Below are 27,989 nucleotides of genomic sequence, written 5' to 3'. Positions count from 1 at the left end.
CAGCAGCACAAACACATCAACATTCAGTTATAAACTTTATTCCAAAATTCAACAATTCAAAGAAAATACATTGTAATTGTTTTCGCTTTTCAGACATCCCAAATTAAATTACATAAAATACTTGCACAATTCTAAATATTAAAAAGATCATAAAAATGGTGCTCTCATATGCCAAGATTAATCCTTTTCCATTTTGACTACATTAGAAGTTGCCTGTGCAGGGATTATTTTCATAGCTATGTAGGAAACAATACAGTTTTCAGGTCTTGATGCCTCAGTAAAGATTTACAGGCAAAGGCACTTAAGGGCAAAAAGAGATCAAGAGAGATAATGTCTCATTAAAGTCAGATCTCTGTACTCACACACAATTTCTAACTAAACACTGCTGTAAACTGCAGAAGGTTTTAAGTCAGAAACATTATTCCTTATTGACAGAATGGAAAGTGTGCTTTTAGATTACATAGGGTACAGGGGAGTTTCATTTTAACTCAAGACCTTGACACCCCCACAAGGTTCCCAGGGCTTTCTACAGAGGCACTTGTCAGAAACAGTGTGTTTGTATTGGGCCTATCTTGGCAGGTTTGAGCCATGCTGATTTTTACTGTCCTCAGCTCCCTGTTGAGGAAAAATGCCATTTATTCAAAAATTAACTTTTTCTTCCTTCTTTATGCCACACTTCTTCCCAGATTTCTGGGTGCTGGCATTCAGATAGATAACCACAGAACAAAACCTAGCATCAAGCACTATTCCCTTCAACACATTCCATCACAGTGTGCAACACAACAACATGTAGGGCTAACACTGTGGAGGTTGCTCTTCCTACTGTACCACACCAAACTTCTGATGTGTAGTGAGCACATAATTATCTTCCAAAGTAAAGATATGGGTTTGAAGCCCAGCTCAAGGTTAGTATCAGATAGCTAGGACAGCATCCCCAAATTTAGAAAGTTTATACACATTTTCATTCACCCCAGGAAACACTTGCTCCTTTCCACCCTGATTTCTGCCTGTGTCTGGGTCATCCCAAGGTACTATCTCCCCTTTATCCCAGAATTTGTCTATTGACAGTGCTACTGCTGGTCACATGCTCAGGTCAAACACTGTATCAAGCTCTGTATCAACTTCCTAATACTGTCATATTGCTCATTACAGCACAGTAAAGTAAAAGAATGTTTTCTTTATTGTATTTGCTGCCCCAGTATTTCCCTATAGGATGACAGCTAGGCAGTATTTGGTATCAGTCTTGGTCCTGACACATTACACACTCTCCCTTTAATGTGCCAGACCTCATCTCTGGTTACCCTCTGGAGAGATCCATGACAGAGTCACAGTTACAGACCTGAAATATTATACACAACAACACAGTCTAGCACTGCTTTTGCATTTAGCAAAATGACCCTTCTTCTTAACATGACTTCCAGAAAAAGAGGGAAACAGATCTCAGCTTCTACCAAAAGGATTCTAGCCCTTTTATTTTATGTATATGTTTTTATCCTTCCTGCAGATGACAGTCATGTGACCAAAGCACCAGCAGGAAAAATTTACCCATTGGGAGTGCAAATGACATTCTTCAGACTGCTTTGGGTATGGAGAGCTACCAAAACTGCCTTTGGAAATAGCACAGGCAGCGTTTCCACCGATGGGATTAAATGAAATCAGCTGCATTGTGCTGCAGCCATCCAGTTTCCTCTTTGGCTGCAAGTACTGGCACAAACTATGATAAGCCTCAGATAGTGTTTCATTGAAATCACAGAACTGAGACAGCCCTGACTTATTGGTATTCTGAGAAACTGTGGTGACTGATTTTTAATTTAGAAAAGGAGATAAAAATCTTAAATATAAGAGTGTGCTTTCTGTTTACAGGAGACTTTATTACTCTTTGATGACAAAGAAACCATTAGTATTTCCAGAAAACCTTCACTGTGTGCTTGTAAAATTAAATTCCCCTTTCAATAAGTATCATGATTTATCTGGTTCACCTTAAAAACCCCACACATTTCAATGTCTTTGAAGGATGTTGGTACAACAGTAGGAACTATCCAGTCAAAAAGTACAGTCTGCAGAGAAGATCAGGAAAGACCCCTGTGATTATATCCTCCACAGCCCATCAGGTCTTTGGTCTTTCCATGGATAATGATATTGGGAGTGCTTTTTTCTGGATGCAGTCCTAATTTCTGTATAATCCAACTACCACTTCTGTTCCCAAACCAAACTGCATGGATTAGGTATGAGCAATGTAGTCAGGTGAACGTTCCAGACAGTTCTATCTTCTATGTCAAGTGTTTTCACATATTAAGAGCTGACCCTGAAAAACACATGTAATTGTGTTTTGCAGGGTGATTTTTCCAAGCAGAAAAAGCGCTCACAAGGATATCCCTTCACAGCACTCCTGCCCTGACAAATCCAAAAAGCTGATTATGTCATCAGACATTTCAACACAAAACAGTACTACACATATCATCATACACACACGTGGAAAAGGTCAATAAATAAGAAATCCCAGCTGATACAGTAGGCCTAGAATAGCCCTATGACAAAGAAATGGCTTTCTAAAAGCCTTTACAAGGTCTGCATAGACTGTAAATGTTCAGTATAAAAATAAACAAAAAAGATATTAAAATATGATACAGTAAAAATTTTAAATTGTGAAGCACAGATAACAAATACCAGTTGAATCCCTTTGCATACACGGGCTAAAAACTGAAGTTATGTCATTGACCACATTCTGATTAAACAAATTATTTTAGTTGACCTGAAACAAAACTTTGTTTGACATGAAATAGCTTAAGGCTTTATTGCTTTCATTTAAATTTGACAACTGAATTTGTAATCCACATTGTGAAACAAAACATTATTAAAGTGTTTTGGTTAAGTTTTTAAATCCAAACTCTCTGTACCAGGAGGGTAAGGTTAACAGTCAGTCAGTGGCTTTTAGCCATAAAGTCTGCAGAGACAACATACCAAAGAATTATTCATTTATGGCTGAAATCACGTCTACTGTCATTAAAAAGGGGCTGATATTCCCCCCTATTCCATCTTTGATATGCTTGATCTTGGTACAAATAGTTTTGTTTGTGAATCAAATAATTCAAGACCACCAGACCCTGTTACCAAACCTTAGAAGTGGGTGTAGCTTCTCTTCACCTGCAGCAAGGGAGGGACAATGACAACATCATCGGAGTCATCGGAGTGAGCCTCATCCAGGGCCACGGAGGGAGCAGAGGAGGACCTGCCTGAAATGATTACAGCAAACAAGGTCATTAACAAACCACACTGACCAAAACAAGCCCTTGTGGCAAGTGTGGCATTCTCTGAGCCATTAAGTTTCCAAGCTTACCTGGAGTTATCCAGTTATGGATGACTCTGATCTATCTTTTTCTGCATGGAGCTATTTCTGTTCCTCTTTAATGAACCAGAGTTCACAGCAAGGGTTGAGCTGACACACTGACCATGCATGAGCTGTCTTATTGCCATTAAATCTTTGCAAGGGGTTACACACACCAAGTAAAGCCATTTGATACTGAAACCATGGCAGGTCACAACCAAATATTTATTGAATGGCCAGAAAAGGAAAAATTGACCAAAGCTTAAACTAAGCAGAAAGGTCACAATGAGAACTTGACTCAGATATAGATGGAACAAAGGGAAATAGATATAAAGATAGAAGCTCTCAGTCACTGTCTTTAACCCTTATAAATGTAAAATACTCAAAATATTGTTCACATGCTGTTCTACTCTAATGACAATAAAAATAGTGACCACACCATTGGGGTCTTTCCCTTTATTTTTTATTTTGCTTCTTTGCCATTTTTCTAGGCATCTCGTCCATTCCGAAGTTTGAATAAGTGTTCAGGGTGTGAACAGATATTCCTGATGATTCCAGTGAACACAGGACAATCAGAGAGGTAAAATGAATATGTACAAAGTCCCTGACACATGAAGAGCAAAACCAGCAGCTCATAACCCCTGTGCAAGAGATGTAGGAACTAAATCATGACTGCTATTAATACCTTCTAGCACAATATCCTCCCCTCAGCTATTAATACCTTCTAGCACAATATTCTCCCTCAGCTCCACTTATTTTTCAGTTTCAAACATAAATTCTCTGAAAACACTCTCCCAGAGAAGAAAACAAATCAAGAGAATCAGTGGTAGAATGAGGAAACAGGCACGAAGCCATAGTCTGAGGTTCTGACCTGAACTGGGGGGCACACAGAGAATATTACCCAGGGAGAACAGACCTGCCATGGGTCTTGTAGCGAAATAAGAGACTCCTGACACAGGAAAAAGATCTCCTGGTATGGAAGAGCAGGCATAACACAGAAACTGGAATGTGGAATAAAGAAAGGGGACCACAAGTAGCCCGGGAATAGGAAAAGAGTGACAGACAGAGCCTGTGAATGGCAAGGGGGATGCAGGGAGGCCATTACATTGGCCTCAGCCTACAAAAGCAAGGAAACACATCATTTTCTAGTTAAGTGAAATTCTTCTCTGCACCAGTCAACACATAATGTCAGAGCTTTTCAGGGAGATTTATGAGACAGTAGTACTGGTGATATGGAGGAGCAAAAGGAACTGCCAAAACCAGGCTTGATAATCAGAAGAAGCAACTCCAAGAATAAACATGTATTATACATGAAACAGCTTAGTATTATCCAAATGACTCCTGATTATATCCTGCTCTTGACATATGAGATTTTCTTGTCCTCATCTTCAGTTTGATATCAGCTTTATCTTTGTGCTTGTGAAGGGTAAGCACTGGTAAGAGTTAAGAGTTATATGTAAATTCACTATGATTCCAAAAAAAGCCTGAAATGAAGTTAACAGTTGCAGCCAGAGTGATCAGTAATATGCAAAGTGAAACACTGCCCTTAATCAAGATTGCTGTGCATGTACAGAACATATTCTTCCTTCCTGTCACTCCCCTGACAGAACAAAACACCAACTTTCACAGACTGAATTGTTAATATCTGTTTCATTTCATGGGAAATAGCAGAAATGGCTTTATAAAATCTTCAGGTTCTGAAGGCAAGCAAAGCAGCACTGAATAATAACACTTTTTTTTTTTTTATTAATTTTTTTATTTTCTTAGAAAATACAGAGACATCTAACCTGATGCAAACAGTGAATTACAAGTCTGCAATGCCAGACCAGGATTATATACACTCATTCTAGCAGAGGTGTAAGGTTTTTTAAAACACATTTTCATCTTCCCCATTGTTCTTAAAATAATGCCAAAAGGGTAGTGAATTGAAATGATTTATTGCAATATAGACATTGACTGAAAGCTTAAGATCATTTTAAGACCCAGAGGTCATGAAATGCAAGTTTGGACTTGGGACAAATGAAGAAAGAACTTGTTCAACAGCTGCATGATTTAAAGCTAGAAGAATTTGATTGCTTTTAAATTACTCAGCTGCTCAACAAGCTCCTTGTCTCATGTCCTTTCCAAGCTGCAGGATGACCACTGAAATCCCAATTTACCATAAAACCCCCATTTTGCCAGCGGATTTTTTTATCAGTCAATGAGCTTGGAATGCCAGGGGTAGACTTTTAGTTAACTTTAGTTTAAGCTACATAAATCCACATGGCAAACAACCAAACAGATCACTGAGGGGTTGCATTTACACCAGAATGCTCTCCTTCCCCTGGGAGGTTTTTCCCAATTCATCTTTTGGGAGAGTTTGGTTAAACACTCCAGTGCACCAGGACCTAACAACTTGAGAGAGCTCAGTGCCACACAGTCTCTTGGGCAGCTGTGCAGTTCCAGAAGCACATCCCCAGTGTGCCCCTCCACAATCCACCTGGATACATTCTGTCCCCATCCCAGAGTTTGAAAACATCTCCCACATTCATAAAATCAGTGGCTAAACAAAACCTGCTCTGCTCCCAATTGTTCCTTTTTGATATTCACCAGTAAAGGCCTGCAAAGAAGAAAGTTTGAAAGTATGGTTTCCTCTCTCTCTCTTCCAGTATAAACTATTCCAGAACTTCTTCACTCATCAACTTGTCATCATAAAACTTAGCTTAGGAGACTTCATAGCTAGACAGTGACTGTGCTCTGCTGGTATTCATATGACTGTACTAGTCTAGTACAGCCTAGCTTCACCTTACTCTCCTCTTTGGGTCTTAGAAGGACTAAGCATATTTAAGGGATTCTTTCTCTTTGAGTAGAATTTCACAACTGTTTTGCTCTGGCTTTAGAGTGAGCATGCCAATAATCACTACTCCAGTAGAGCTCAAGCAAAACAGGGTGCTGCAGCACTTTTTTTTCTGGATACTATCACCAGACATAATTGAAGTCACTCAAAACTCAAACATCTTCAGAAGCAAGTACTACCTACTCCTTCACAAAGTAGAACGTGCCTCCGAACGTGGAAATACGGAACACAGTGAAGTTTCTTAAACACATTTTCTTCCACTGAAGTGTTACCTCTGTTTTCACAACTCCTGCAAATCTGGCTTATTCCCCACCTATCTTAGAGAAACAGCCCCACTGCTTACAGCATTCTCTGTCTCTGAGCAAGTCTGCAGGGACTGGCAGCTTTTCACTGACAAAAAAACCAAGTCAGTGTTTCTCAGGTCACACTCAAAGTTGCTCCTTTTTCCCCAGCTGGTCCACAAAAGCCTAAAATATCCCACTCTGGACAGAACCAGCCTTTTTCAATTTAACTCCTTTGAAGCTGCATGTCTAAGGCCATCTTATCTGCAGCATTGTTTTGCCTTTCTTACTTAGTACTTCTAACATCCTCCTTAAAAGCCTCTTTGGCTTTAACTCCATCTTCCCACAAACAGCAATAAAGAACTCAAGAAGAAAATCAAATGGCACAAGAGCCATAAAAGAGACAGATTTTCTCAGTTTGTATTACAGTAGTACTTGCTGGCAAGGTTATCCAGGACTTCATTTTTCCCCTTATTGCAGCAACTGAAGACTGCTGAAAAAAACGTGACTAAATGCACATGGCTGCCTAGGATGGCTCTTTCTAGCAGATGTCTGTCTGTCTTCTGCAGAAACTAAGTCAGGGTTGTGGAAATGCTCTCAGCTTGTCTATGGCTAAGGGCCCAAAATGTGATGGGAAGTACCCTACTCCAGCTACAGGGCTGAAAAGGAAGCAGAGAGGCAATACAGGGGAACACCACGTTCCCTCAATAATTACCACTCACACCAGAGAGACCTTCCAAACCACAGCTGGGACAAACAGACAAAGAACTGTGAAGAAGCTGGTGCTGAGACTGTCAGAGCTTTTAATTTTTATGTAGGGAACTGCACGTGCCAGTAGAAGCAACATGTCACCAAATAAAGCCACACATGGAGTACAAGGATGCACTTGCACGTGTGTGCACATGCAGATGTTCTTTACAAAACTGTGCATGCACCCACTCAAAACACCCAGACTTTTGAACACAGGGGAGGGACATTACCAGGAAGAGGAGAAGTGAGGACTGAAGGTCTCTGGAGTGCTGCTGAGACTGGTTTCTTCTCTGTGATGTAAACTGCAGGATCTGCTTTCCCACTGGGGGCACTGGGCACAGAGGGCCTGCAAAGAGACACACGTTCATAGCATGAGGCACAGAACAGTGTTCACAGACTGTGCTGAAGAGTTTCTTGCATTGCTGCCTTATCACCTGCAGAAGTGACCCCAGACACTAAAGTGAGGTGACAGCCACCCAACTCTCCTTGTAACCATGGCAGCCAACATTAAAAACTTTCAGAGCAGTATACCTTGGAGAGAAAGGAAGTATTTTTCAAGACAGTCACCATAAACCTAAGCAGCAATCAAATCACTGCACTCTGCCTGAGCTAAGTCACTTGATGGCATTGTAGCTTTTCCCTCTTCTTCCTCCACGTAACCCTTCACCTGCACATGTCAGGGCTTCAGATTCACACATTAACCAAATGTATCAGCAATCCATGTGATAGCAACAGTAACCCTTCTGTTCCACAGAGTAATTATTTTACTTTACTTTCACTCACTGCTATGGAACAGAACATGCAGCAGGAGAGGGGAAGACTCCTGCTGCCACAGAGCTCCTTTTAGCTGCACATCTTTTGAATCTTCTCAGGAACAAGCTCTCCCTTGTCTTTTTCATAACAATGGCCTTGTTCTCCTTCTCTGTCAAGGAACCCACACTAAAATTCTATTAAAAAAATACTCCTCTCCTGTAATAAAAATGATTTTGCTACTGCATGTTGCAGAAGTACCTACTCCTCACTTACCTCTCCTGAAGCAGTCCTGTACGTGCTAAGTGAGCCCTGAAAATGGACTGGATGAACGTCACAATCTCATCTCTCTCCTTGCAATCAGAAGAAAAGCTCAAGGATTCTGATGTGGAAGACAGGCAGGAATTCTGCAAAGCAATCAGATTAAAGAAAACTGACCTTTTACAGATTACACAGAAGCTTGACAGAACCTTTCACAATCTCACTCTTGACTGTGTAACTGGCAGTAGAACAAACATCCCCATCTTTTGGTCTGCAGTTTTTAAGGTTCTGTAAGACTAAATCAGCAGGAAATGCAAATCTGATCATCACATAAGCTTTGAAGCATCAGCATTCAACTAATGAAAGAGCAGACACCTGCAAGGAAAGTTCATTTATTTTCCAGGAAGGAAACCTTTTGAAGATTAAGGAGGTAAGAGAACCTTCATAATGGATTTATCTTCTGCTTGTATCAAGCCAAGTATTCAGTCCTCCTACGTTGGGCCAGTTTACCAGAATCAAAGAGCATGTAAAGTACAATCAGATGGACAATCTGGATGGAGAATTACAAATTAACTATAGCCTGCTAGAAGTCCAAAGGATGTTTATATACCTGGCAAATGATTTACAGAAACTGAATGTTTTACTGGTAAGGAAATTTTTTCATATTCTGAACTAAATAAACTGGACATGAGAGAGGACACCAAGTCTTGGACTGAGCATGCCACACCAAGAGCCCTTTACTTTTCAACCCAATAAAAGATGCTTTCCAGATTCTTACTTCTGAAGTTCAGTGAAAAAAGTTTATCTATTACTAGTGATGCAGTAGTGAACACTCGAGAGCAGGTAGTTTTCAACAGCACTCCAAATGAACCAGTTAAAGGGTGTGTTATCTGATGGGAGAACCAGGGAAAAACAAAAAGACCTAGTTACAGGCCACAAGGCTGAGAAGTTACAGCTTTACTTCTAAGAAAGTAAGAAGGGAAGCCAGGGAATGAACTCAGTATCTTTCTAGAGTTACAGTGGTGTTGCCAACCAGCACATTGAAACAATCACCAGGTGATCAACAAATTAAGCCTGGAAGTCAAGTCCTTTACACTGCAAGGTAAACACAGAGTGATGCTGGGACACCCATCTGCCCCCACAATTACCTTGGTGTGAGACTTTGCATCAGGCACGCTGTTATCCAGCAGCACTTTCTGTCGAGCTAAATGTCCTCTGAAGGCTGCCTGGAGCAGAACAACTGCCTGGCATGGAGAGAAGTAGCCATTAGCTCCTCTGAAAGGTAACCCACAGACTATTCCAGCTTCAGGGTCAGCTCTGGGGTTTAAATTCCATCTGGGAGACGTTCAGGACTGATCCTATCAAATGCAGTGAAGTTCTAGCTGCCAACACCAGTCTATATTGCACCAGCACAGCACCATGCTCCCATTCCCACATTAGATTCTGGCTACCCACAGGGCTCTGAGATGCTCTGGTAAAATCAGAAACCAAGCCAAGCCTGGCAGACCTTGTGGTGATTACACTGAATGTAAGGCCTTCCACTCCCCTCAGAGATTTTACTGGGTTATAATCAACAAAAAGCATTTAGAACAGCATGTTTGTGTCACATGGTTAGAATTAGTTCTAATTTCTGAAAGTGGGATTTTAAATGTTCTGGAAGAAACAAGGGTAAGATGCTACACCATGCTATTTGAAAAAAATCCTGTTTAATCAAAATCTTTCTGCAAAAGATTTATCAAGAGGTGAATTTGTGTGACAAACTTGTCAATGTCTTCATAATTCTCACAGACATTTCTCCTTAGCAAAAGTTTTCAAATTCTACTTCAAATCTTTCTGAAGATTCATCTAAATGAAAATTAAGTCATGATTAGAATGATCTCATTCAGAAAAACTTTCCTGTCTGTTGGTATCAGATTTTGTTCAAAATTTTCAGAAGATTTCATCTTGCAGAAGGTACCAAGTAGGGAAAATTGGAGACCAAATGGCAAACACTGACAAAATATATGAAACAAAATCAGGATGTCAGAAGGAAGATTACTGCCAGTGTGAAGAACAAACATTATCTTGGTAAAACATCCTTGAAGTTCTTTGTTTGCACTTTGATACAAATTAAATCTGTTGTACTGTTTTGTTGGGTGTCATAAACACACTCACCTCATCCAGAGCAATTTCTTCTTTCTGAAATGAAAAATGCCCATGTTAATGCCACAAATATATAAAAGTTTTAGCTATTAAAGATTTTCCAAATTTTCCCAATAATTAAAAGACACAGAAACATCTGTCCCAATCCTTGCCAAACTCAAGGAAATAAAATCTTTTAATCTTTCAAGATGTGTGGATAGATGCTAAAACAAGAGTCAGATTCAGAGCGGGATGTCCTTGCTGTTCCCTGATAGGAGAATCTCACCTTGTTTTTGTACATCTTCCAGCATGTCTGGATGATTTTGGCTGCTTGTTCTTGCCTGTGATTTTCTTTGCCTGGAACTGTGCAGACTGGTGGAGCCTGCAAAGGAGAATCTCTGAGTTAGTACAGTAAAGACACGGAGCTGTGAGGGAGCAGATTACAATGACTCAGGAAAATCAGCACCAGAGCTCATCCTGCCTGTAGGGCAGAAGGAAGTTCAAGAGGAAACTCTTAGTTCTGAACCCTGCTTGTGTTCAAACTCATCATGGAGATGACTCTTAGAGTGAAACACATCCCTGCCCTGCTTTCAGGCCTCAGCAGGGCATGAGAATGGAACAGCTTCCATTTGCACACACGCTATTATTTTTCTATGCAACGCTGAGGCACTGCTAACCCACTGCTTTGTTGCTCAGAAATTATTTTTATGTTACCAACAGACTGAGAACAAACATCAGGTTACCTCATTTTGCAGTTTTTCTCCAGGAAAGACAAGTATCAATTAACCAGGGAGGTCTCTAATGCCTCATCCTGGCAACTGTGGCCCCATAATCATCTCTTTATGCTTACTGAGAGCTGGCCATTGTATGACACCAAGCTTGTGTAAGTTGGCATAAATCTACTCTCCTATCTTAATGAAATTAATTAGAGGAAAAAGAAAGAAACCAAGAACAAAACAAGATTTTGTTCCAGTAATTTCTCCCGAGGTGTGGTTGCATATTCCACCTCTCACCATTTGATCCTTTTGATCCCTAATTATCCCACTCTAATTGTCATACCTCACTTGCCAAACAAAAGTTAACTGCAAGTTTAAAAGACTTATTTAATTTGTTGGTGTAAAATTTTAACTAGAGGAACAAGAGATTTTATAGACTCTGAAAAAAACCTCTTGATTCTGTGAAAAGGATTTATTTATAACCTAAAACCACCGAGCTACAGGCTTAAGTTTAGCAAATGGATCATGTCATATTAAAAATGACAACCTACTATTAAAATGAAAAATTGGTAGGAACTTAGTGATAATTACAAATAATGGGAACATTTCAATAAATGGATGGTTACTGGCCAAGAATATATATAGTCTGCAGAGGGAAAAAGGAGCTGTTTGTTGGCTGTTTTTAAAGACTCCAGTTATTTGGTATTCAAAACATCCTCCAGCATCCATGAGCCTGTAACACACAGAAAAGAATCTACAGAATGGCACAGTATATCAGAAACCAGAACCCTCTTAAGGCACTGGACATTTTTATTCGTATTTTTTACTATGTGTATTTCAGGGTCTATTTATTTTTAAGTGCAAATCAAAATCCCCAGTAATAATTTCCAAGTAGTATTTAGTGAAATAAGATTACCATGGCCAGAGTGCCTCTGAAAGCAGCTCTGTCAGTGCCCATCCATTTCTACTGGCCAATTACCACACTTGGAAGAGGGACAGAAGATTGCAAAGATAACAGGTTTGGACATATTTCACAAAACCCCCAACAGATTACAGAGCCACATTTAAGACTGTCCAGGATTAACAGATGCACAAATATATTTATTAGGTATCAGAAAAAACAGAAAGAAGAGGTTATGAATACCTCAACTCTAGGAAAACTTCACTTGAAAGCGAAGTTCACTCACTTATTTCATTGTATTGACATCTTCCTTAATTCCTGACTTAAATATTATGTTCCATCAGCAGCAGAATTAAAACCCCCTCAATTTCCATGATGATTAGTCTTCTACATCCTGTAAATCTTCCCATGAAAAAGCACCTCACTGCCATGCTAACAGAAAACCAAGTGAGTATTTTCTGACTGGGCAGCACTTGTGCCCTACGTGACCACCTGGCCAGCAGAAAAAAACACTGAAAAGGGATTTTTGTCTTTTGCCAGTCTGCCAGTGAGCACATTTACCTGTATCTCCATCCTTTATCTAACTGTCAACTCCTACAAGACCTCCCTCCCTCTACAAAATTGGACTGAAATCTTAGGCACTGGCCTCAGATGCTATAAGAAGATAAAAGCAACCACAAATTTTTAATTTTTTTTTAAGTATTGGGAAAAACCCCAAACACTCAAGAGTTTAAGTCTTTTGCAACATTACACTGAACAAGAAAAAAAGCAACAGCAAGGCAGAGAATCATTAAGAGGGAACAGTTTCAAAGAACTCCCCAAGTTGCAGTGGTTATTACTGAGAAAACTTATTTTCAACAAATATTGGGAGTTAACCATCATTATCTCTATGACAAGGTTTAATGTTTCTCTCAAAAAACAAAACTAGCAGCTCTTTAGACTACCAGCTCCATTTGAAATCTGTATTAGGCACAAGAAAAGGAAAAAGAGAAAAGAAAACAACAAACAAAAATGTGGCTGTACCTTATTAAGCTCTTCCACTGTATCTTCTGCCATTTTTCTTTTCTCTTCCTCCAATTTTAACTCCAGTTTCCTTACTTTTTGTGTCAGGTTCTGGATTTCCTCACTATGGTTGGAAAAGCAAATATATTTATAGTTTACAGAAATTTTCTGTTGCCCCTGCTTTGAAAATACTGAACCTATTTCATAACACATGGTTGCTTTGGGTTTGTTTTTTAAGGGCAAAGAGGGAAACTGCTCAGGATGATACCTGTTCCCACAGTAAGAGACACATCAATTCTCAATCTGTGATAGCCTTATGTTAAAATTAAGAAGTCTCAAGGTCACCGTGGTAGCCTTGATACTATTAATAATGCATTTAGATCTGCTACGGTTTCATAGTTGTCAGTCAAAGTCCTTTCTCACAAAAAAATATTGAAATCACTTTTTTTCTGCCTCCCTTGCACAGGATTGTCCCTCACAGTTATACAGAATACAGGGAGTAACTGGAATGACACAGAGGCAATGGTCTAGAAACACAGGCTAAGGTAAAGAGAGTACAACTTTTTCCTAGAGAAAAAATGTCTGAGCCCAACACAAAAGCTTTTTTCACTTACCTTATGGATATTTATTATAATTTAAATCTTATTTTGCTATACTACTTAGTCTTCCACTTCCTCTAAAAGCACTCTATAGAATTCTTCCCCTAGTAACTTACTCCATCCCTCCAAAACACTTCTGCTTAAAAGAATCCCCAGCTTCTTGCAGTTCAGATGAACTCCTATAGATTTTGAGCCACTTCAAAAGAGAGTTATACTTGAAGAGATTTTTTTTTGTTCTGAAAGGATCTATTAATACAAAATATTTTACCTTAAATTCTGCTCTTCTGTACTCTTTTCTTCCATCTTATTCTGCCACTTCTGCAGCTCCAGCTCCACTTCAGCCTTAGCCTGCAGTAACTGCTTGATATCTACTCTACAAAGGTACAAAAAAAAATCTAAGTGAGACTTAAGACATTCATACTTCCACAAAGCAGATGTTTTTTCCTTAAACTTCTAAATAAATTGGGTTTTCTCAAATTTGTAAAGTAACTGAATGTTTAATTTTTCCTTTTAAACAAAACAAAGTGCATGTCCGTGCTCACAGTGCTCAGATTAACCTGCCCCAAGGCCCTGACACACCAAACCAGTCCAGGCAATACAAACTGCAAATCAATCACTTATGGGAGAACACAAGCCACAGCAGATCTTTGGGCAGAGGGCAGGTTTAAATGGAGAAAGTGGGAGATCAAGACAAAATATGTTGGAAAAAAACCCAAACCACACACAAATTTTTACAGCACAATATGAGCAAGAAGTGCTGCATAAACATATAACCCTTCAAAGGGTTTTCAGTATGGTTGGCTGAAAAATAAGCCTTGAAAAATAGAAACAATTTCTGCTTGTGCTAGAAACAAGCAGAAATTCTCATTTTCCATCCTCTGGCTTTTTTTCTGCAATGTAATTTTACAAAGCAAGTAGGATTAGAAAGAAGCTTTTGAAATAAAAACCGAAGGGATTCTCAAAATTAATTTTTTAGCTGAACATGTGAAGTACTTATTACATCATAATATCATACATCATAACAGGATCAGAAATAACAAAATAATTCACACCTACAGAAGAACATCCCAGACAAGAGTCACACTTACTCTTTACTGAGTAGAAGATTCTGAAGTTCCTTCCTATCACTCTTCAGCTTCTTCACCAGCCTTTGGAGGCGACAGCATTCTTCAACAGGGTCTAAATGTTGGGATGCTGGATGATCCAGGTCTACAGAAGGTGAAGATGACACAGCAAGCACTTGTGATGCCTCACTGTCAGCTGATGACACCCTGGTACTCTCCATGGCACACACTTTCTAAGCAGGGTAAGTTCACATGGAAAACACAAAAGAAAAGGAAAAATTAAATTTAGCACAAAATTACTTTATTTAGGCCATAAAAGATCAAATGGAAGCAAATTCTAAAATATGCATCTATATCTAAAAAGTATGATAAAAGAAAACAGGGAGGGAGGGCTCATGCTACAGGCAGCAGTTTATGTGTATGAGGCAGAATGCACAAGGCTGAGACACTGAAGGACAACGTGCCAAGAGCACAAGGCAGTGGTTCTGCATTTTCTGCTCCCAGACAGGTAAGAAAACCACTGAACTATGTGCACTTACTTTTTCTAGATCCGAAATCCTCCTCACCAGCCTCTGTCTGCTCCACTCGCTGTAATCTAAACACAGTAACAAAGCTTTAAACATGTAACTACATCCATGGGGCAACATTGTTCTTGCTTTTTTTGAAACTTTTGGCCATATCAAAAGACCATTTAAAGATCTCTGAATCCTAGCTTCAAATATCTATCAATGAAAAAATGAGAATGGGCTTAAAATACCTGACTTCTAAACTAATTAGCTCTGAAATCAATAGAAGTCATTCACATTCACCAGTTTTCAACCACTGAAAAGCAGTTTTCTGGGTTTTCTGAGTGAAATGTTAAATCCTCTACCAATTCCAGTTTGGAATTCTAAGGGACAATAATAAAGGAAACACAGGTCTGACTGGAGAAATCAGAGAAAGTCCTGAGAGAAAGTTCTCATTCCAACTTTGCCACTCCTGGATCTTCACCTCTGTAACAACAACCTTTGTGGGGTCGGGCTGTCCCACATCTTTCAGATGTACCCAAATCCCTTGCCCCATATTCACCAATTTTCCAGCCCATACTTTTTGTTTTACTGGGAGGAGGGGAACTGCTCAGCACATGATCCAGATCTTCCTTCAGCCTCCGATTCTCAGCCTGCAATTCCTTGATGTTCCTGGACAGTCTCAGCACAGCAGCACTCAGTGCCTTCAGTCGTTTTTGGGTGTCTCTGCCCTCTGTACTTGGAAAAGGGGTCAAAACCAGAAAGTTAACTTAAAAGCAGAAAACAAAGAAGCAGCCTTAAAAAGAGTGGAGCAGCCTCACTATCCAAGTCAGCTGGCTGAGTTGACAGCCTCAGTTCCCCCATAATAACATTTCTCAACATTTTTTACTTGGGGAATTACCTATTCTTTTCTGAAAAAGCATGCAAAGACCATCTTGCTCAACACTTTCACAATTGTTTTAATTTGTGTCAAAGAAAAAAGATACTTTCAAACATTGAAAATTCATTTACTACTTTTACTTCCTCCCCCACTCTGTTCTATCCATCTATGCACAAACAAAGCCACTTGTATGAATGTTATCTATCTTATTTTCTGTTTGCTTTGTTAACCAAACTTATAATGCTTTACCAGCACTCTGAGAACCTCTGATTTAAAAAACACTTCAGCCAACTGTGAGACTCCTCCAAAAAACTGTCCAGCATAGACAGCCAACCTGCAGGCTCTGAATTGCTTTTGTTCACTAACAAACACTGAGACTGGGGGAGAGAGAGAGAGAGGGATAGACAGAGATGGAATAACTCTCAAACAAATCCAACACCCAAGTGTATTTTCAGATAACTGGGACTGCTGCTCTACTGTAGAAGAAACTATCCTTGTGTCTATAAACCCCAGAGAGATGTGAAACAGATTTGAAGAATACATCTAATATGGAAATGAAAGGCATCAGAAATAGGAAAGCCTGTTAGGTGTTAAAATGACTTTAAATATACTACAGGGATTTTAAATTTTTTTCTAATAAAAGGGGGAAGAAATCTGAGCTTCTAGATGTGTAAAGCTGTAAAGTTTGTTCACAAAACAGATTTTTAGTGAGATGAAATATTTTTCCTTTATTGCTATGAGAAAATTCTTAAAAACTTACAACTGGAAACAAAGGCCTGAAGTAACTGGTGGACTTAGTTTTTGCACAAATACCACTGCCAGTGACAACCACAGAACAGTTTGTGAAGGAATCTTACATCCCATCCAGTGGAATAATCACAAGGTAAAAGGGGAGACAGCCTACAGTTAGTGTATCAGAGTGAAAAGCTGAATTTTTAGCTGATCTTTTTAGAAATTAAAAGGAAATGAAGAAAAAACCGAACAAAATAAGGCTGTCCAGATGTCACGAATGACTATTCCACAGCTGTCCCAGGCAGGAGGGAAAAAAAGAAAGAGTAAAAACCAAAACACAACAAACCACCAAAACAGGACAGTGACAGAAATTATAGAAATCATAAGCATATCACTCAGGAACATTATTTTAGGCTCATCTAAACCTAAATAAAAAAAATTATTTCAGTTCATTTTGGTGGCTTGAAAAGTTAGTTTCTAGCTACAACTGTTTACTACAGCTTCACATACAAATAACCATACTTCAGCATTAACACTGAAAAAGAGGAACCAAATGCCATTCACTTCAGCCAGAACTAATGGAGACAAGCATCATGAAAGAAATACTCTTGAACAACTCTTTCAATGTGCCAGAGTCCCGACCTTCAACATGATTTATTATTTCAGTGCTCAGCCTCTCAAGCACAGACTGACGGTCACGTACTGGAGAGAGACTGCCCTGACCACCAGTTTTTGAAGCCATGAATAAATGAGGACAAGGAAGAGACCTGATGACTTATTTTCACCTGTAAATAAATCAGGTGTGATGGCTTAGAGCCTTGAGAGGCTGGTCACTGCATGCCTGAGCCAAAAGATTTATTTTTTTTAAAAAGTGACAAAACAAATTGCGGTTTTCAATCCACGAGTGACAGTGAATTAGGGAACAGGAGCAGTATAAATAATGATCCTAAAGAGTTCTCACATGTTTCTATCAATCTAAATAATTACACCCAGTGTTAAGACAGTTGTCTGTACTTAACACTAAGAGGTCAAGTATATTTTGAAGTGGTGTGGTAACGAATTTTACTATCCTACAAGACACTCTTACCCTCTTCTCAGCTCAAACAACACTCACATGCAGTGATGCTTTTAATTTGCTCTTAGTGGAGCTTTGCTTCTGCCTTTGTGCTTTGACTTTTACTGCCTCTATAAACTGCTCACCCTCACCACCATGCCCACATTTGCACACCAGTGACAAGTACTAGAACAAGCTCCTCTGACAACAGCTCACTAGTCTGTGTCTCTGTACTGAAGGAAAATAATGTTTACTCTAAGAACATTTTCATTGCAGCACACCCTCTAGAGCAAGATGCAGAACTGACTCAAGTATGAAATGCCAAACATCCAGGGAGTTTGTTTCAATTACCAGAGATGCCAGAATAGGTGTGATTATGAGGGAAGATGTAACAGAGATAAATTTTCAGTGCTATCATGTACTTTTTAAATAGCTCTGGTATTTTTCCACATCCACAAAATGATCTATCTACAAGCAAAAAAAATGTGACTAAGACATATTTCAAGGCTGTGAAGCCAACCAAAGCAGCACCAAAAAGCAACTCCAACAATCTAAATGACAAAAACTGTTCCCATGTAGTAGTTTTCCACCAGTTAAAGTAGAACACGAATGATGTATCAAACATGCATGCAAACATTTGCCTCAGAAGAATTAAACATACTTTTTCCTCATAGTCTCAGACTTGGCCAGGAGGACTTGGAGGCGATGAACCTGTGAAATACAGATTCCATTAAGGAGCATTAGCAAGGTCAGCTTTCACAGCAACACATTTGCTCATGAGGTGAAAATCAGAACAAGACTCTTTGGGTAGTAGCAGAGCTAATGATGCCACCACCGAAAATCAGGCTACTGTTATATTTGCTTCCATCTCAACACTACACTTGTGGATGTACAGTAAGGTTCTTTATTTGCCCTTTTTCATTGACACACTCAAGTTCCTGAAGAAAACCATTTTTTTAGTACATACAGCTGGAGTTATGAAAATATCTATGAAAACCTACCAATGACAGGTGCTGCTAAGGTGTAAGAAACCTGTCCTGCATGCACACTGAAGGAGTTGTCAGACATACCTCTTCATAGTAGGTTTCCATGGCTAACCTCACTTCTTCCAAATTACTGGTCTTCGTGTCTGCCTGGAATTCACTGAAAATAGAATAATACAAAAAATAATCCAGTCAGATCAGCAAAGACACTGCAAGACCTGGTGGCTCACAATTTCTGGGTTTATAATTGCCGATACGTTCTCAGAAGCTTATTAAAAGGAATAGAACACAAATGAAAAATAACATGGATTTCCAATTCTCTTTATTAGCTCATCCAATACAAGCCTCTACCCCCCTGCTCCCTCAAAGTCATACTTAATAGTGTTGTCTTTCTCCTTGCACTGCTCTTCAAGCTTGACAATCTTCTGCTTTAATCCAGTAACCACCTACAGAAAGAACAAAGAGCTCATGAGTCCTTGAATAATCTGTTTCTTCACAGAAGGTCTATTACAGTCTGCCCTGTCTATATAAATTGTACCTAATCAGGTACACTTATTTCTACATATTTCAGTACCTAGTAAATCATACTCATCTGCTACGCTGTGGAAAAGAGAACACTGATGAAATCAGATGGCTGATTACACAACTAGCTTAAGAATATGTATACACAACCATAAAATAAAAACATTACCCATTACCATGCCAATTTCAAGGCAGCAAACAACAGGGAGAATACTTCCTAAACAGACTCAAGACAATGACAAAGAAAGCACCCTAAAATAATGTTAATTCTACATCTTTGTTACTGACTCCTTACCTGATTACAGAGATAAAGGTTACATGATTCCCTAATTGATTATTCTTTTTGACCTCATTTTATTTCTTTAGTAGTGTTTCACCTTAGTAAGAGAAAAAAGGACAAATGAAAGCAGAAAGTAATGAAGACACTCTCACCCATCCATTATCAGTCTTCTTTTCTGACAAAGCTCGTGCCAGCTCAGAGCCCTGCAACATAACACAGAGAAAGCAAGTGACCAACTCTGCTACTTTATTCTACTGCTGGCTCTTTCCACAGAATTTTCCAACCTACTCAACTCCACAGTCACTTCACATTCCAACAGCTGAAATTCTGAACTCCCTATGCTCACAGCTTTCTACTAGCACATTTCTCCCAAGATGTAGGTCTGCACACAGCAAGTGACAGCCACAAGAAATTCAGTGAGATTCAAGTCTGACTATAACCACAAATGCTTCTTGTCAGGGCCTGACAAGGCTGCTCTTCTGCCTCCTGGTCAGGCCTCAGGATTGCTTGAACCCATCACCCTGCAAGAGGTTAATTCCCTTCTACTCCCAGGCAAAATATTCAGAAAGTGGCCCCCTAATGCGACAGCATTTTCATTTTACCTTCAGGAATTAAAGGTATCTGTGCTAAATGAACTTATCTATTCTGCATGGCACCATCTTCCTTTGAACTGAGCTGCACTGCTGGTCTGAGATACACAGACCAGAAATCCCATCACACCACCTCTCATATTCCAGCTCACCACTCCTAGGAGTCACCACACTACAAACTCCTACTCTTTTGCCTCACTTTTATCCCCACAAGGAATATCCACCCTGGAAGGATCCAGCAGTTGTTCAATCTGTTTATCCTTTCTATTGTTCTCCTCTTCCAGTCGACGGAGCTTGGTTTTCATTCGATCTCCCTCATTCTTCTGAGCCTGTATTGTCTAAAAGAGGGGAGGAAAATCTTAAGCACATTTCAGAATAGGAAGACACAGAGTTCTCACATGAAAATACATTTTGATGTCAAAACCAATCCAATTATGATGGCAAAGATGATATGAAAAAAGAAGAAAATGCCAAACCACAAAATCATCACAGTAGACCAGAGCAGTCACCAGGACAGGACAGCTTAGGGAGGAGACAGAAGAAAGATAAAAGGAAAAGATCTAACAGAAAGATCTAACAGAAATGATCAACCACAGCCAAGGTATTGTCTATAGGTAACCCCAGTGTTCAACAAGCCCAGTCCTCACCTTTCATACACTGCACTAACCTCAACAGAAAACCTACTCTGACCATATCACACCGTGAGAAGAGTGAAATTGTCTTAGACAGACACAAGCTTTAGTTTAGCCTTACATTACAAATGCAAAAAAATGTGGTGGATGTCCCAAGTTGTAGAAACCAAAGTATTCTGGATTGTTAAGGCCAGGACATGTACAGGTGGATGGAGCAATGCCATGACTTTTTATGTTAGTATCAGAAAAACTGTACCTTTTTCAGTTCTATAATTTCATCATACATATCTTCTTTCTCTTTGTAGTCAGGAGTTCCAGGAATGTAGCCTACAGAAAGGGGTATGTAAAATAAGTAGATCCAAAAGAGGTATTTTTAACCAACCAGAAACTTTACTGTTAAAGAGAAATATCTAGAACAGCACCAAAGTGGAAACTAGGCCTTTTTTCTTTCCTTGAAGAAGAAAAATCAGCAAGGAAATTAATTTTGGAAATGGAGGTGAAATGGAAGTGTTACTGTATGAAACTTCTGCCAGATTTTGCAGCCAATTTTTTTCCTAATTACTTCTCTTCGCTGGTGCTATATGAAAATACCCATCTCAAGAAAGATACAAACTTTACAGAAGACTGCAGTCTTCTCATCCCAATAAATCCATTATTTACAAAAGCTTTCTAAGAATACAGTTTTCTATTTATGCTCACCATGTACAAATGCATCATCTTGTAAAGTTGCCAGAAACTGTGTATTACCAGTAAAAGTATAGGTGTCATTTTAAATGGAAGTGGAATTTTAAAGTTTACAGTTCTCCTTTAAGAAATGCAGAATAAAACTTTTAAAGTTTGCTCTTCTCATAAAAGTCATTTGATTTTAATGTCACAACCACATGATAAAACACTTTCTAGACAAGAAGTAAAAGGAGTCAATTACACAGAATTTCAGGCAAGCAGATGGTTTCTATCAATGGTTCCTAAACTATGTTTTGAAGTCACAATAAATTGTCTACAGCTGTCCCATTGAACCATATTATATTTGCAACCTTTTCAGCTGCAAATGCATGGCAATTTGCAAAAGTTCTGAAAGCTAATAGTGATTCATTGCTCAACAAAAAATTTGGAAATCCCTGCCTTAACCAATTTAGGAATCTCAAAAAGTATCTCATGGATCATATTTTGACACATACATTTTAGTAAACTAAAATGGCTCCTGCTTTACTGGAGCTAAGATCTTAAGCAATGTGTGTTTTTAGGGGGGAAAAAAGATCATTCACTTTCATCTACCACACCAGTATAGAGTTTACCATTACTGGAAGAACGAGAATGTTTTGGCTTTTTCATTCCTAGAGCTTCCTTCAAATATTCTGGAGTGCTACTGGAAATGTTAGCTCGCACATGCCCCGTGTCAGCATCTGATTTCAGAGCATGGCTCATTCCTGCCAACAGAAATGGAACAAAAATGTGAAAATCAGGGATAATTGTGAATTAAATTTGTGGAGTTATTCTGAGCAAATGCAACATGGAAAGCTCCAGATGCTGTCAATTATTCCCTCTATAAATTCCAATGCTCAAGATCAGATAATTCCAACCACCCAAATAAATAACAGTGCAATTAATTCCTATGTAACCTTTAATCAAATACAAATCTATTTTTAATAGTTTATATGTTAAGCTGTCCACAACAATGAATTTTATCCATCAATGCAAACAACATTTCTACACTAATACCTTGTTTCAGAGATCCCAGCCACATCTGCCTTGGGTTTTTAACAGCTGCATTCTCAAAAGAAGCTCCCTGCAGAGATCGCCAAGCTGCAGCTTTTTTAGGATACAGTTGTGTGCTCGAGCTGTAGGGAGACTCTACAGCAAAAGAAAATATCTCAGTGTTGCCTTCAACAGCTCAAGGTCACAAAAATTCTTGTTGTCTTGTTCTCCAGAGTTCTCAGACTCAATCCTATTACTTACAAAAACAGAATTTAACAGCATATTCCATACTGGCTTATATGGAGCAATGGGGCAGTTGCATTAAAAAAACCCAAAAAACCCACTATAAAGAAAAATACAATTCCAAAAAGTGAAGAGGCTTAGAAAAATGCACAGTGACAGTCACATGACTCAACACATGTGGGAATATTTACATGTACAGTTTGGATAGGCATCATTAAGATACCTGCACATCTAAATGTTGTTATTAATGACACTTCAAGGTAAAGTCTCCTCTGAAACATTCACTGGAAGCCTAAAAAGGAAGGTAAATGGAAATAATATAGCAAAAATACATAAACCCCAGAAGAAAAGGACAAAACCAATAGTAAAACTGCAGATCTAATAATAATAATAACAACATTGTACTGTGAAAAAAACCCAACCCAACAAATGAAACAGAGAACTGCTAAATGTACACACAGAGATCTATGACTCGATGGGAGAGAGCTCCAGTAATTCCAGAGTCCCTCTACACAACAAGTATCAGCATTTCTCCAAAAAGACAATGAGAAAAAGAAATTCAGAATGGTTGCTCTCAGAAGGCATAACATGAGAAAAAAGTAGTTTATGCTGGAGAATCAGGAGTTACAACCAACCCATAAACTTCAATATTTTAGCCTATACAAGCTGGACTTCACAGGTTACTGAACAGATCTCAAATAGGTGTGCACTGCACACAGCAGTGAATAATTCTGAAGAGAATAACAAGATGTTGTCTCAAGTAAATCTTCCAGTTCCTGTGTCCCACAAATGTATCTGGTTTTGCAATTGCAGAATAAAAAATTTTGGAACACTTACTTGGTGACTTTGGAGGCTTGTGAAAAATCTTCTTCTTTAATTTCTGAAAGAGAAACAGCTTATTTTATGTATTGAAAATATTCAACTCTTAAGGTTTCACTATGTAATCTCAAAATTGGCTCAAATCTCCATTTTCCATGAAGATCTTTTGTTCTAACAATAAAAAACCTTTTCTATAGAAAAGAAAAATAGTAGCATTAAGTATATGCAGATTTGGGCACAGCAATGGTCACCAGAATTAAGGTGGTGCCAACTTAAGTCTGATTATACAGATAAATTGTCAATTCTTGCTCAGAACACTACAACCTTTCCCATCAATATTAAATATGAGTAGCAGCAAATTCAAGATGATCCCAGAGTAGAGGCTGATCTGTAGAACCTTTTAGCTAAAGGAAAGAGTTATTTAATTCCATTAAAACTCTCCAAAAGGATTACTTAAGTTCATAACTTGATAGAACAGCAAAATAAAGCCAAACATCATTTGCAGCCCCAGTGCTGACAATTCAGAAGCCAGAATTACATCTGGAATTAGAGGAGGTTTGTGAATCAAGCCCCATTCAGTGCCACTGTTCACTCTGCTCTCTGAAGGGTGCTTGGTGAGCAGGAGGCACCACACAGATGCAGCAGGAATTTGGGGCATTAATCAAAACTCACCATTTCTGTATCTGATTCGCAGGCTATCACAGATAGGCTGTCATCTCCCTGGGAAACAGAGACAGGACATTTGCTACTGAACATCTGGTAATAACACACATCCAGAAAACTTCTACAATTCAGCAAAGTTGGAGTGCAATAAATTCAAATAGTAACAACCACTGCATTGCTCAAATGTCAAAGGAGTGAAACAAGCATTTTCAATTACTTAAGATAAAAATAAGCCATTTCTCAAAATCACTGAAGCCACTGAAAGATGGTGAGGCTCTTGCTGCAAAAGCCAGCATCATTTGCTCTAACACAAATGGTTTTGGGATATTGTGAAAGTCACTTCAGAAACGAACCACCACAGAATGGTTTGGGTTGGAAGGGACCTTAAAGGTCATCCAGTTTCAACCCCTGTGCCATGAGCAGGGACACTTTGCACTTGAGTCACAGAGACTTGGCACTGCAGTGCACAGCATTACACCAGCTGAACCTTCAGCTGGTTCTGCATTAATTTCTCCACCATTTAAGCTGCAACTCACTCAGCTGTTCCCTTCCTCACTTGCTCACCCTACTCTTGCTGTGCTATGGGATTGTTCAGTTCCTACATTGAAATGGAGAAGTGATTAGGCTGAGGGAAAAAACCTCAAACCCAAGGAAGATGACAAGTTTCCCTACTTCTCAAATGCAAACATATCCACAGCTAAAGGATAATTTCCACTTAGCTTTCAAATTATCTGGATGCTGCCATCACAGAAAGACCTTTTCCACTTGCTGCTGAGCCTGTGACACTCAGCACCAATCTTTAGACAGATGCTGATCTGTGCCTGTAAGAACCAGAGGAGCGGATGAAGTATTTTTGGAAATCCTGGCTGGCAGAACAGGAGCAAGGTTAAACAGCCTGCCATGCTGGCTGAGAGCAAGCAGGGATGTGTCCTCACACACCAAGCCATACAGTTTTTCATTTCCTGAGGCAATGCTCCTTGTAGCACACTGATTAATTTTGTTATTTTAAGGCCTCTCATTCTGAAATCTCTCTCTCCATAACTGCAGCTATCGTGTTTGGAATCAGAGAACATGGGGGATGCTCTGCCTTGATAAATGGTAACAACAAAACATTCGCCAGGATACAAACATGCAATAACAGCCCCACCACTGTCCTTGGTAACCTTCACAGCCCCTTTGCTCCTGCAAAACTGCCCAAACCAGAGCCACCTACAGCAGGCAACAAAAGAATGTGGGGGCTCCTAAAGGGGCTCAAAACCTCCATCTGGCTGCTGAGGGGGTGGGAATCAAACGCCAATGCAGAATCACAGAGTCACAGAATTACTTAGGTTGGAAAAGCCTTCCAAGATCATCGAGTCCAACCTATGACTGAACACCACCTTGCCAACCAGACCATGGCACTGAGTGCCACGTCCAGTCTTCCCTTGACACCTCCAGGGACGGCAAATCCACCGCTTCCCTGGGCAGCCCATTCCAATATCTAATCACCCTTTCTGTGGAGAAATTCTTCCTAATGCCCAACCTCAACCTTCCTTAGCGCAGCTTGAAAGTCTGTAACCTCTGTGCCGTGCTAAGGGTCACTCAGGAAGACACAGGCAGAGCGCAGAGTCCCGCAGGCTGGAGACGGCAGAAGCCATCCCACTCCCTCTCCGAGCCACCGTCTCGCCGGCCTGGCAAGCCCGGGGGTGCTCCAAGGCTTTACCCCGACCTCGCGGGAGCGTTTCGTGAGCCGAGCCCGGGCCGAAGCAGGCCTAGACCAGGAACTCTCCTCCTCCCCGCCGCTCACTCCTTACCAGCTCCCCCTCCGCGGCCGCCTCGCCGGCCCCCCGGGCCATAGTGGGGGAGCGGTGGGAAGGCCTCACGGGGCGGCAGGGCCGCGGGGGCCGCCTCGGGCCGTGGCTGCCGGCTCGGGGCTGGGGGCGGCCATGGCCCCCCCGGCGGCACTTCCGGGTCGCGGTAACCGTGGCAACCACCGCGCGGGGCCAGCGCCCCCCGGCGGCCCGGGGTGGTGGCGCATGCGCGGAGCCGCGGCGCACCTGCGGGCAGCGCCGGGCGCAGCTGGGCCTGGCCGCGGAGCGCGGGTGACACCAAGCGGCCCCGCAGGGCGGCGAATCCCGGCGGGCGGCGGAGCGGCCCCTGCGAGGGCTCCGCTCCGCCACTGGGCCGGCAGCTTCCGCCCAAGAGCTCCGGGACAACCTAGGCAAGTCGCAACGCCATCCTGCCAACCGCGAGCACCGTCCCGTACCCACCGCCCACCCCCGGAGCGCGCCCGGGTCACGCCCTCTGACCGGCCGCTGACCACGCCCCTGCTGGCACTGGCCACTCCCCCTTTGCGACACTCGCGGTGCGGCCGTGCCGCCCCGGTGCCGGTCCCGGTGATCCCGGCCATGTCCGACCCCCAATCCCGGTTCGTGGCCCGGGCTCGCCGCCGCTTCGCCATGACCCGCGAGTGCGCCGTGTTGCTGCCCGGCGTCTGCGCCGCCTTGGCCGACCCGCGGCAGCCCGGCCTCGACGACACCTGCCTGGAGAAACTGCTGGACTGGTTCCGCAGCCTGACGTGGTTCGGTGAGTGGCGGGGGATAGCAGGGGCTGGTCCGGCGGGACGGAATCGCAGAATAGTTTGGGTTGGAAGGGACCTCTGGAGATGATCCAGTCCAACCCCCTGCTAAGGCAGGGTCAGCTAGAGCAGATGACCCAGGAATAGTGTCCAGGTGGGATTTGGATGTCTCCACAACTGAGGTACTGTGACACCTGAAAATGCTGCGGGTAAACCCGAATTCATCAGTTCTAACAGTTGGCAGGGGCTGCCTCAGCTCAGGGAACCGCCTTAGTGAGAGAGGACAGTCCTGGCAGTGACCTGCTGTTTTCTGACCTCTCGTGGGCAGATCCGACTGTGGAGCTGCTGCAGGACAACCCGTGTCTGACAGAGCTCATCACCTCCGTGCTGGCCCTGCCGGATCCCAGCCCCAGCATCCTGTCCTTTACCCTGCAGTTAGCTGGGATCCTCGCCTCTTCCGAAAGCCGCTTCCAGCACCTGCAGGTGAGTCGGCCACCCAGGTACCTGCTGCTGTGTGTCTGTCTCCTCCTTCTGTATAGATGACCCCTGAAAATGCATATTCTGCTTAGTAAATTTATGGCTTACATGCAACAGCTCAGCAAACGTGATATGATAACAAAGACCTACAATCACCATTCCTGTTTGCTTCTCATGTAAAGTTGCTTCTCACTTCTGTCTCACCCCAGCAGGACTGTGAATGCTGATGTGTAGTGCTTCCCATTTTTAGTTCAAGAATGTATGGGGTAACACTACTTCACAGCAGTCACTGCACAGTACTGTACCCCAGGATAGATCCTGTAGATTTAAACTGCACTAACAGATGTCATTTTCCCTCCATAGTAGGTTGACAGGAAGTTTCTGATTCCCTGCAAAAGCGCGGGAGCTTTTTAAAGCCCTGCTTTCTACAATAGGATACATTTACAGTGTAAAACTCAAAAGGCTTCATTCAGGGAAGAGATGTGTACAGGTGTATAAAGAAGTCTAATGGAACTGATATACATAAGTTGTCCCTTAGCACCTGGAAACAAAGCAGTTTTGGTTTTGAACACTCTAGTTTGTCCACCTGTTACGTTTAAGCATGAGATTCTGAAAATTGCCCATTTTAGCGATACTTCTAGCAACAGGAGGTTTCACTACAGTACTGATACTCTTGACTCGGACAGAGCAGCCCCTTTTGCTCACTGTTTGCTCTGTGTTCTGCTCTGGCCTCGGCAGGAGAAGCTGCTG

At 41.1% G+C, this 27,989-nt stretch overlaps 1 protein-coding gene across 1 annotated transcript; it reads right to left on the bottom strand.

Moving 5' to 3' along the window:
• Positions 1–22: 22 nt before the first annotated feature.
• On the bottom strand, positions 23–26,732 carry IQCE (IQ motif containing E). The gene is given in 26 exon segments (XM_069030426.1): positions 23–2,305; positions 3,117–3,233; positions 7,423–7,538; positions 8,219–8,349; positions 9,352–9,447; positions 10,358–10,381; positions 10,611–10,706; positions 12,965–13,067; positions 13,811–13,915; positions 14,631–14,839; positions 15,146–15,201; positions 15,693–15,850; positions 18,440–18,489; positions 18,849–18,921; positions 19,137–19,207; positions 19,716–19,766; positions 20,378–20,491; positions 21,042–21,112; positions 22,081–22,212; positions 22,505–22,636; positions 23,561–23,603; positions 24,215–24,262; positions 25,999–26,139; positions 26,141–26,197; positions 26,200–26,255; positions 26,258–26,732. Coding segments are annotated over 25 exon segments (2,637 nt in total). The 5' UTR covers positions 26,646–26,732; the 3' UTR covers positions 23–2,305; position 3,117.
• Positions 26,733–27,989: the final 1,257 nt, after the last annotated feature.

Source organism: Aphelocoma coerulescens, chromosome 14 (assembly GCF_041296385.1).
Source record: "Aphelocoma coerulescens isolate FSJ_1873_10779 chromosome 14, UR_Acoe_1.0, whole genome shotgun sequence".
Taxonomy (NCBI): domain Eukaryota; kingdom Metazoa; phylum Chordata; class Aves; order Passeriformes; family Corvidae; genus Aphelocoma; species Aphelocoma coerulescens.
This window is presented reverse-complemented; position numbering and strand designations above follow the sequence as displayed.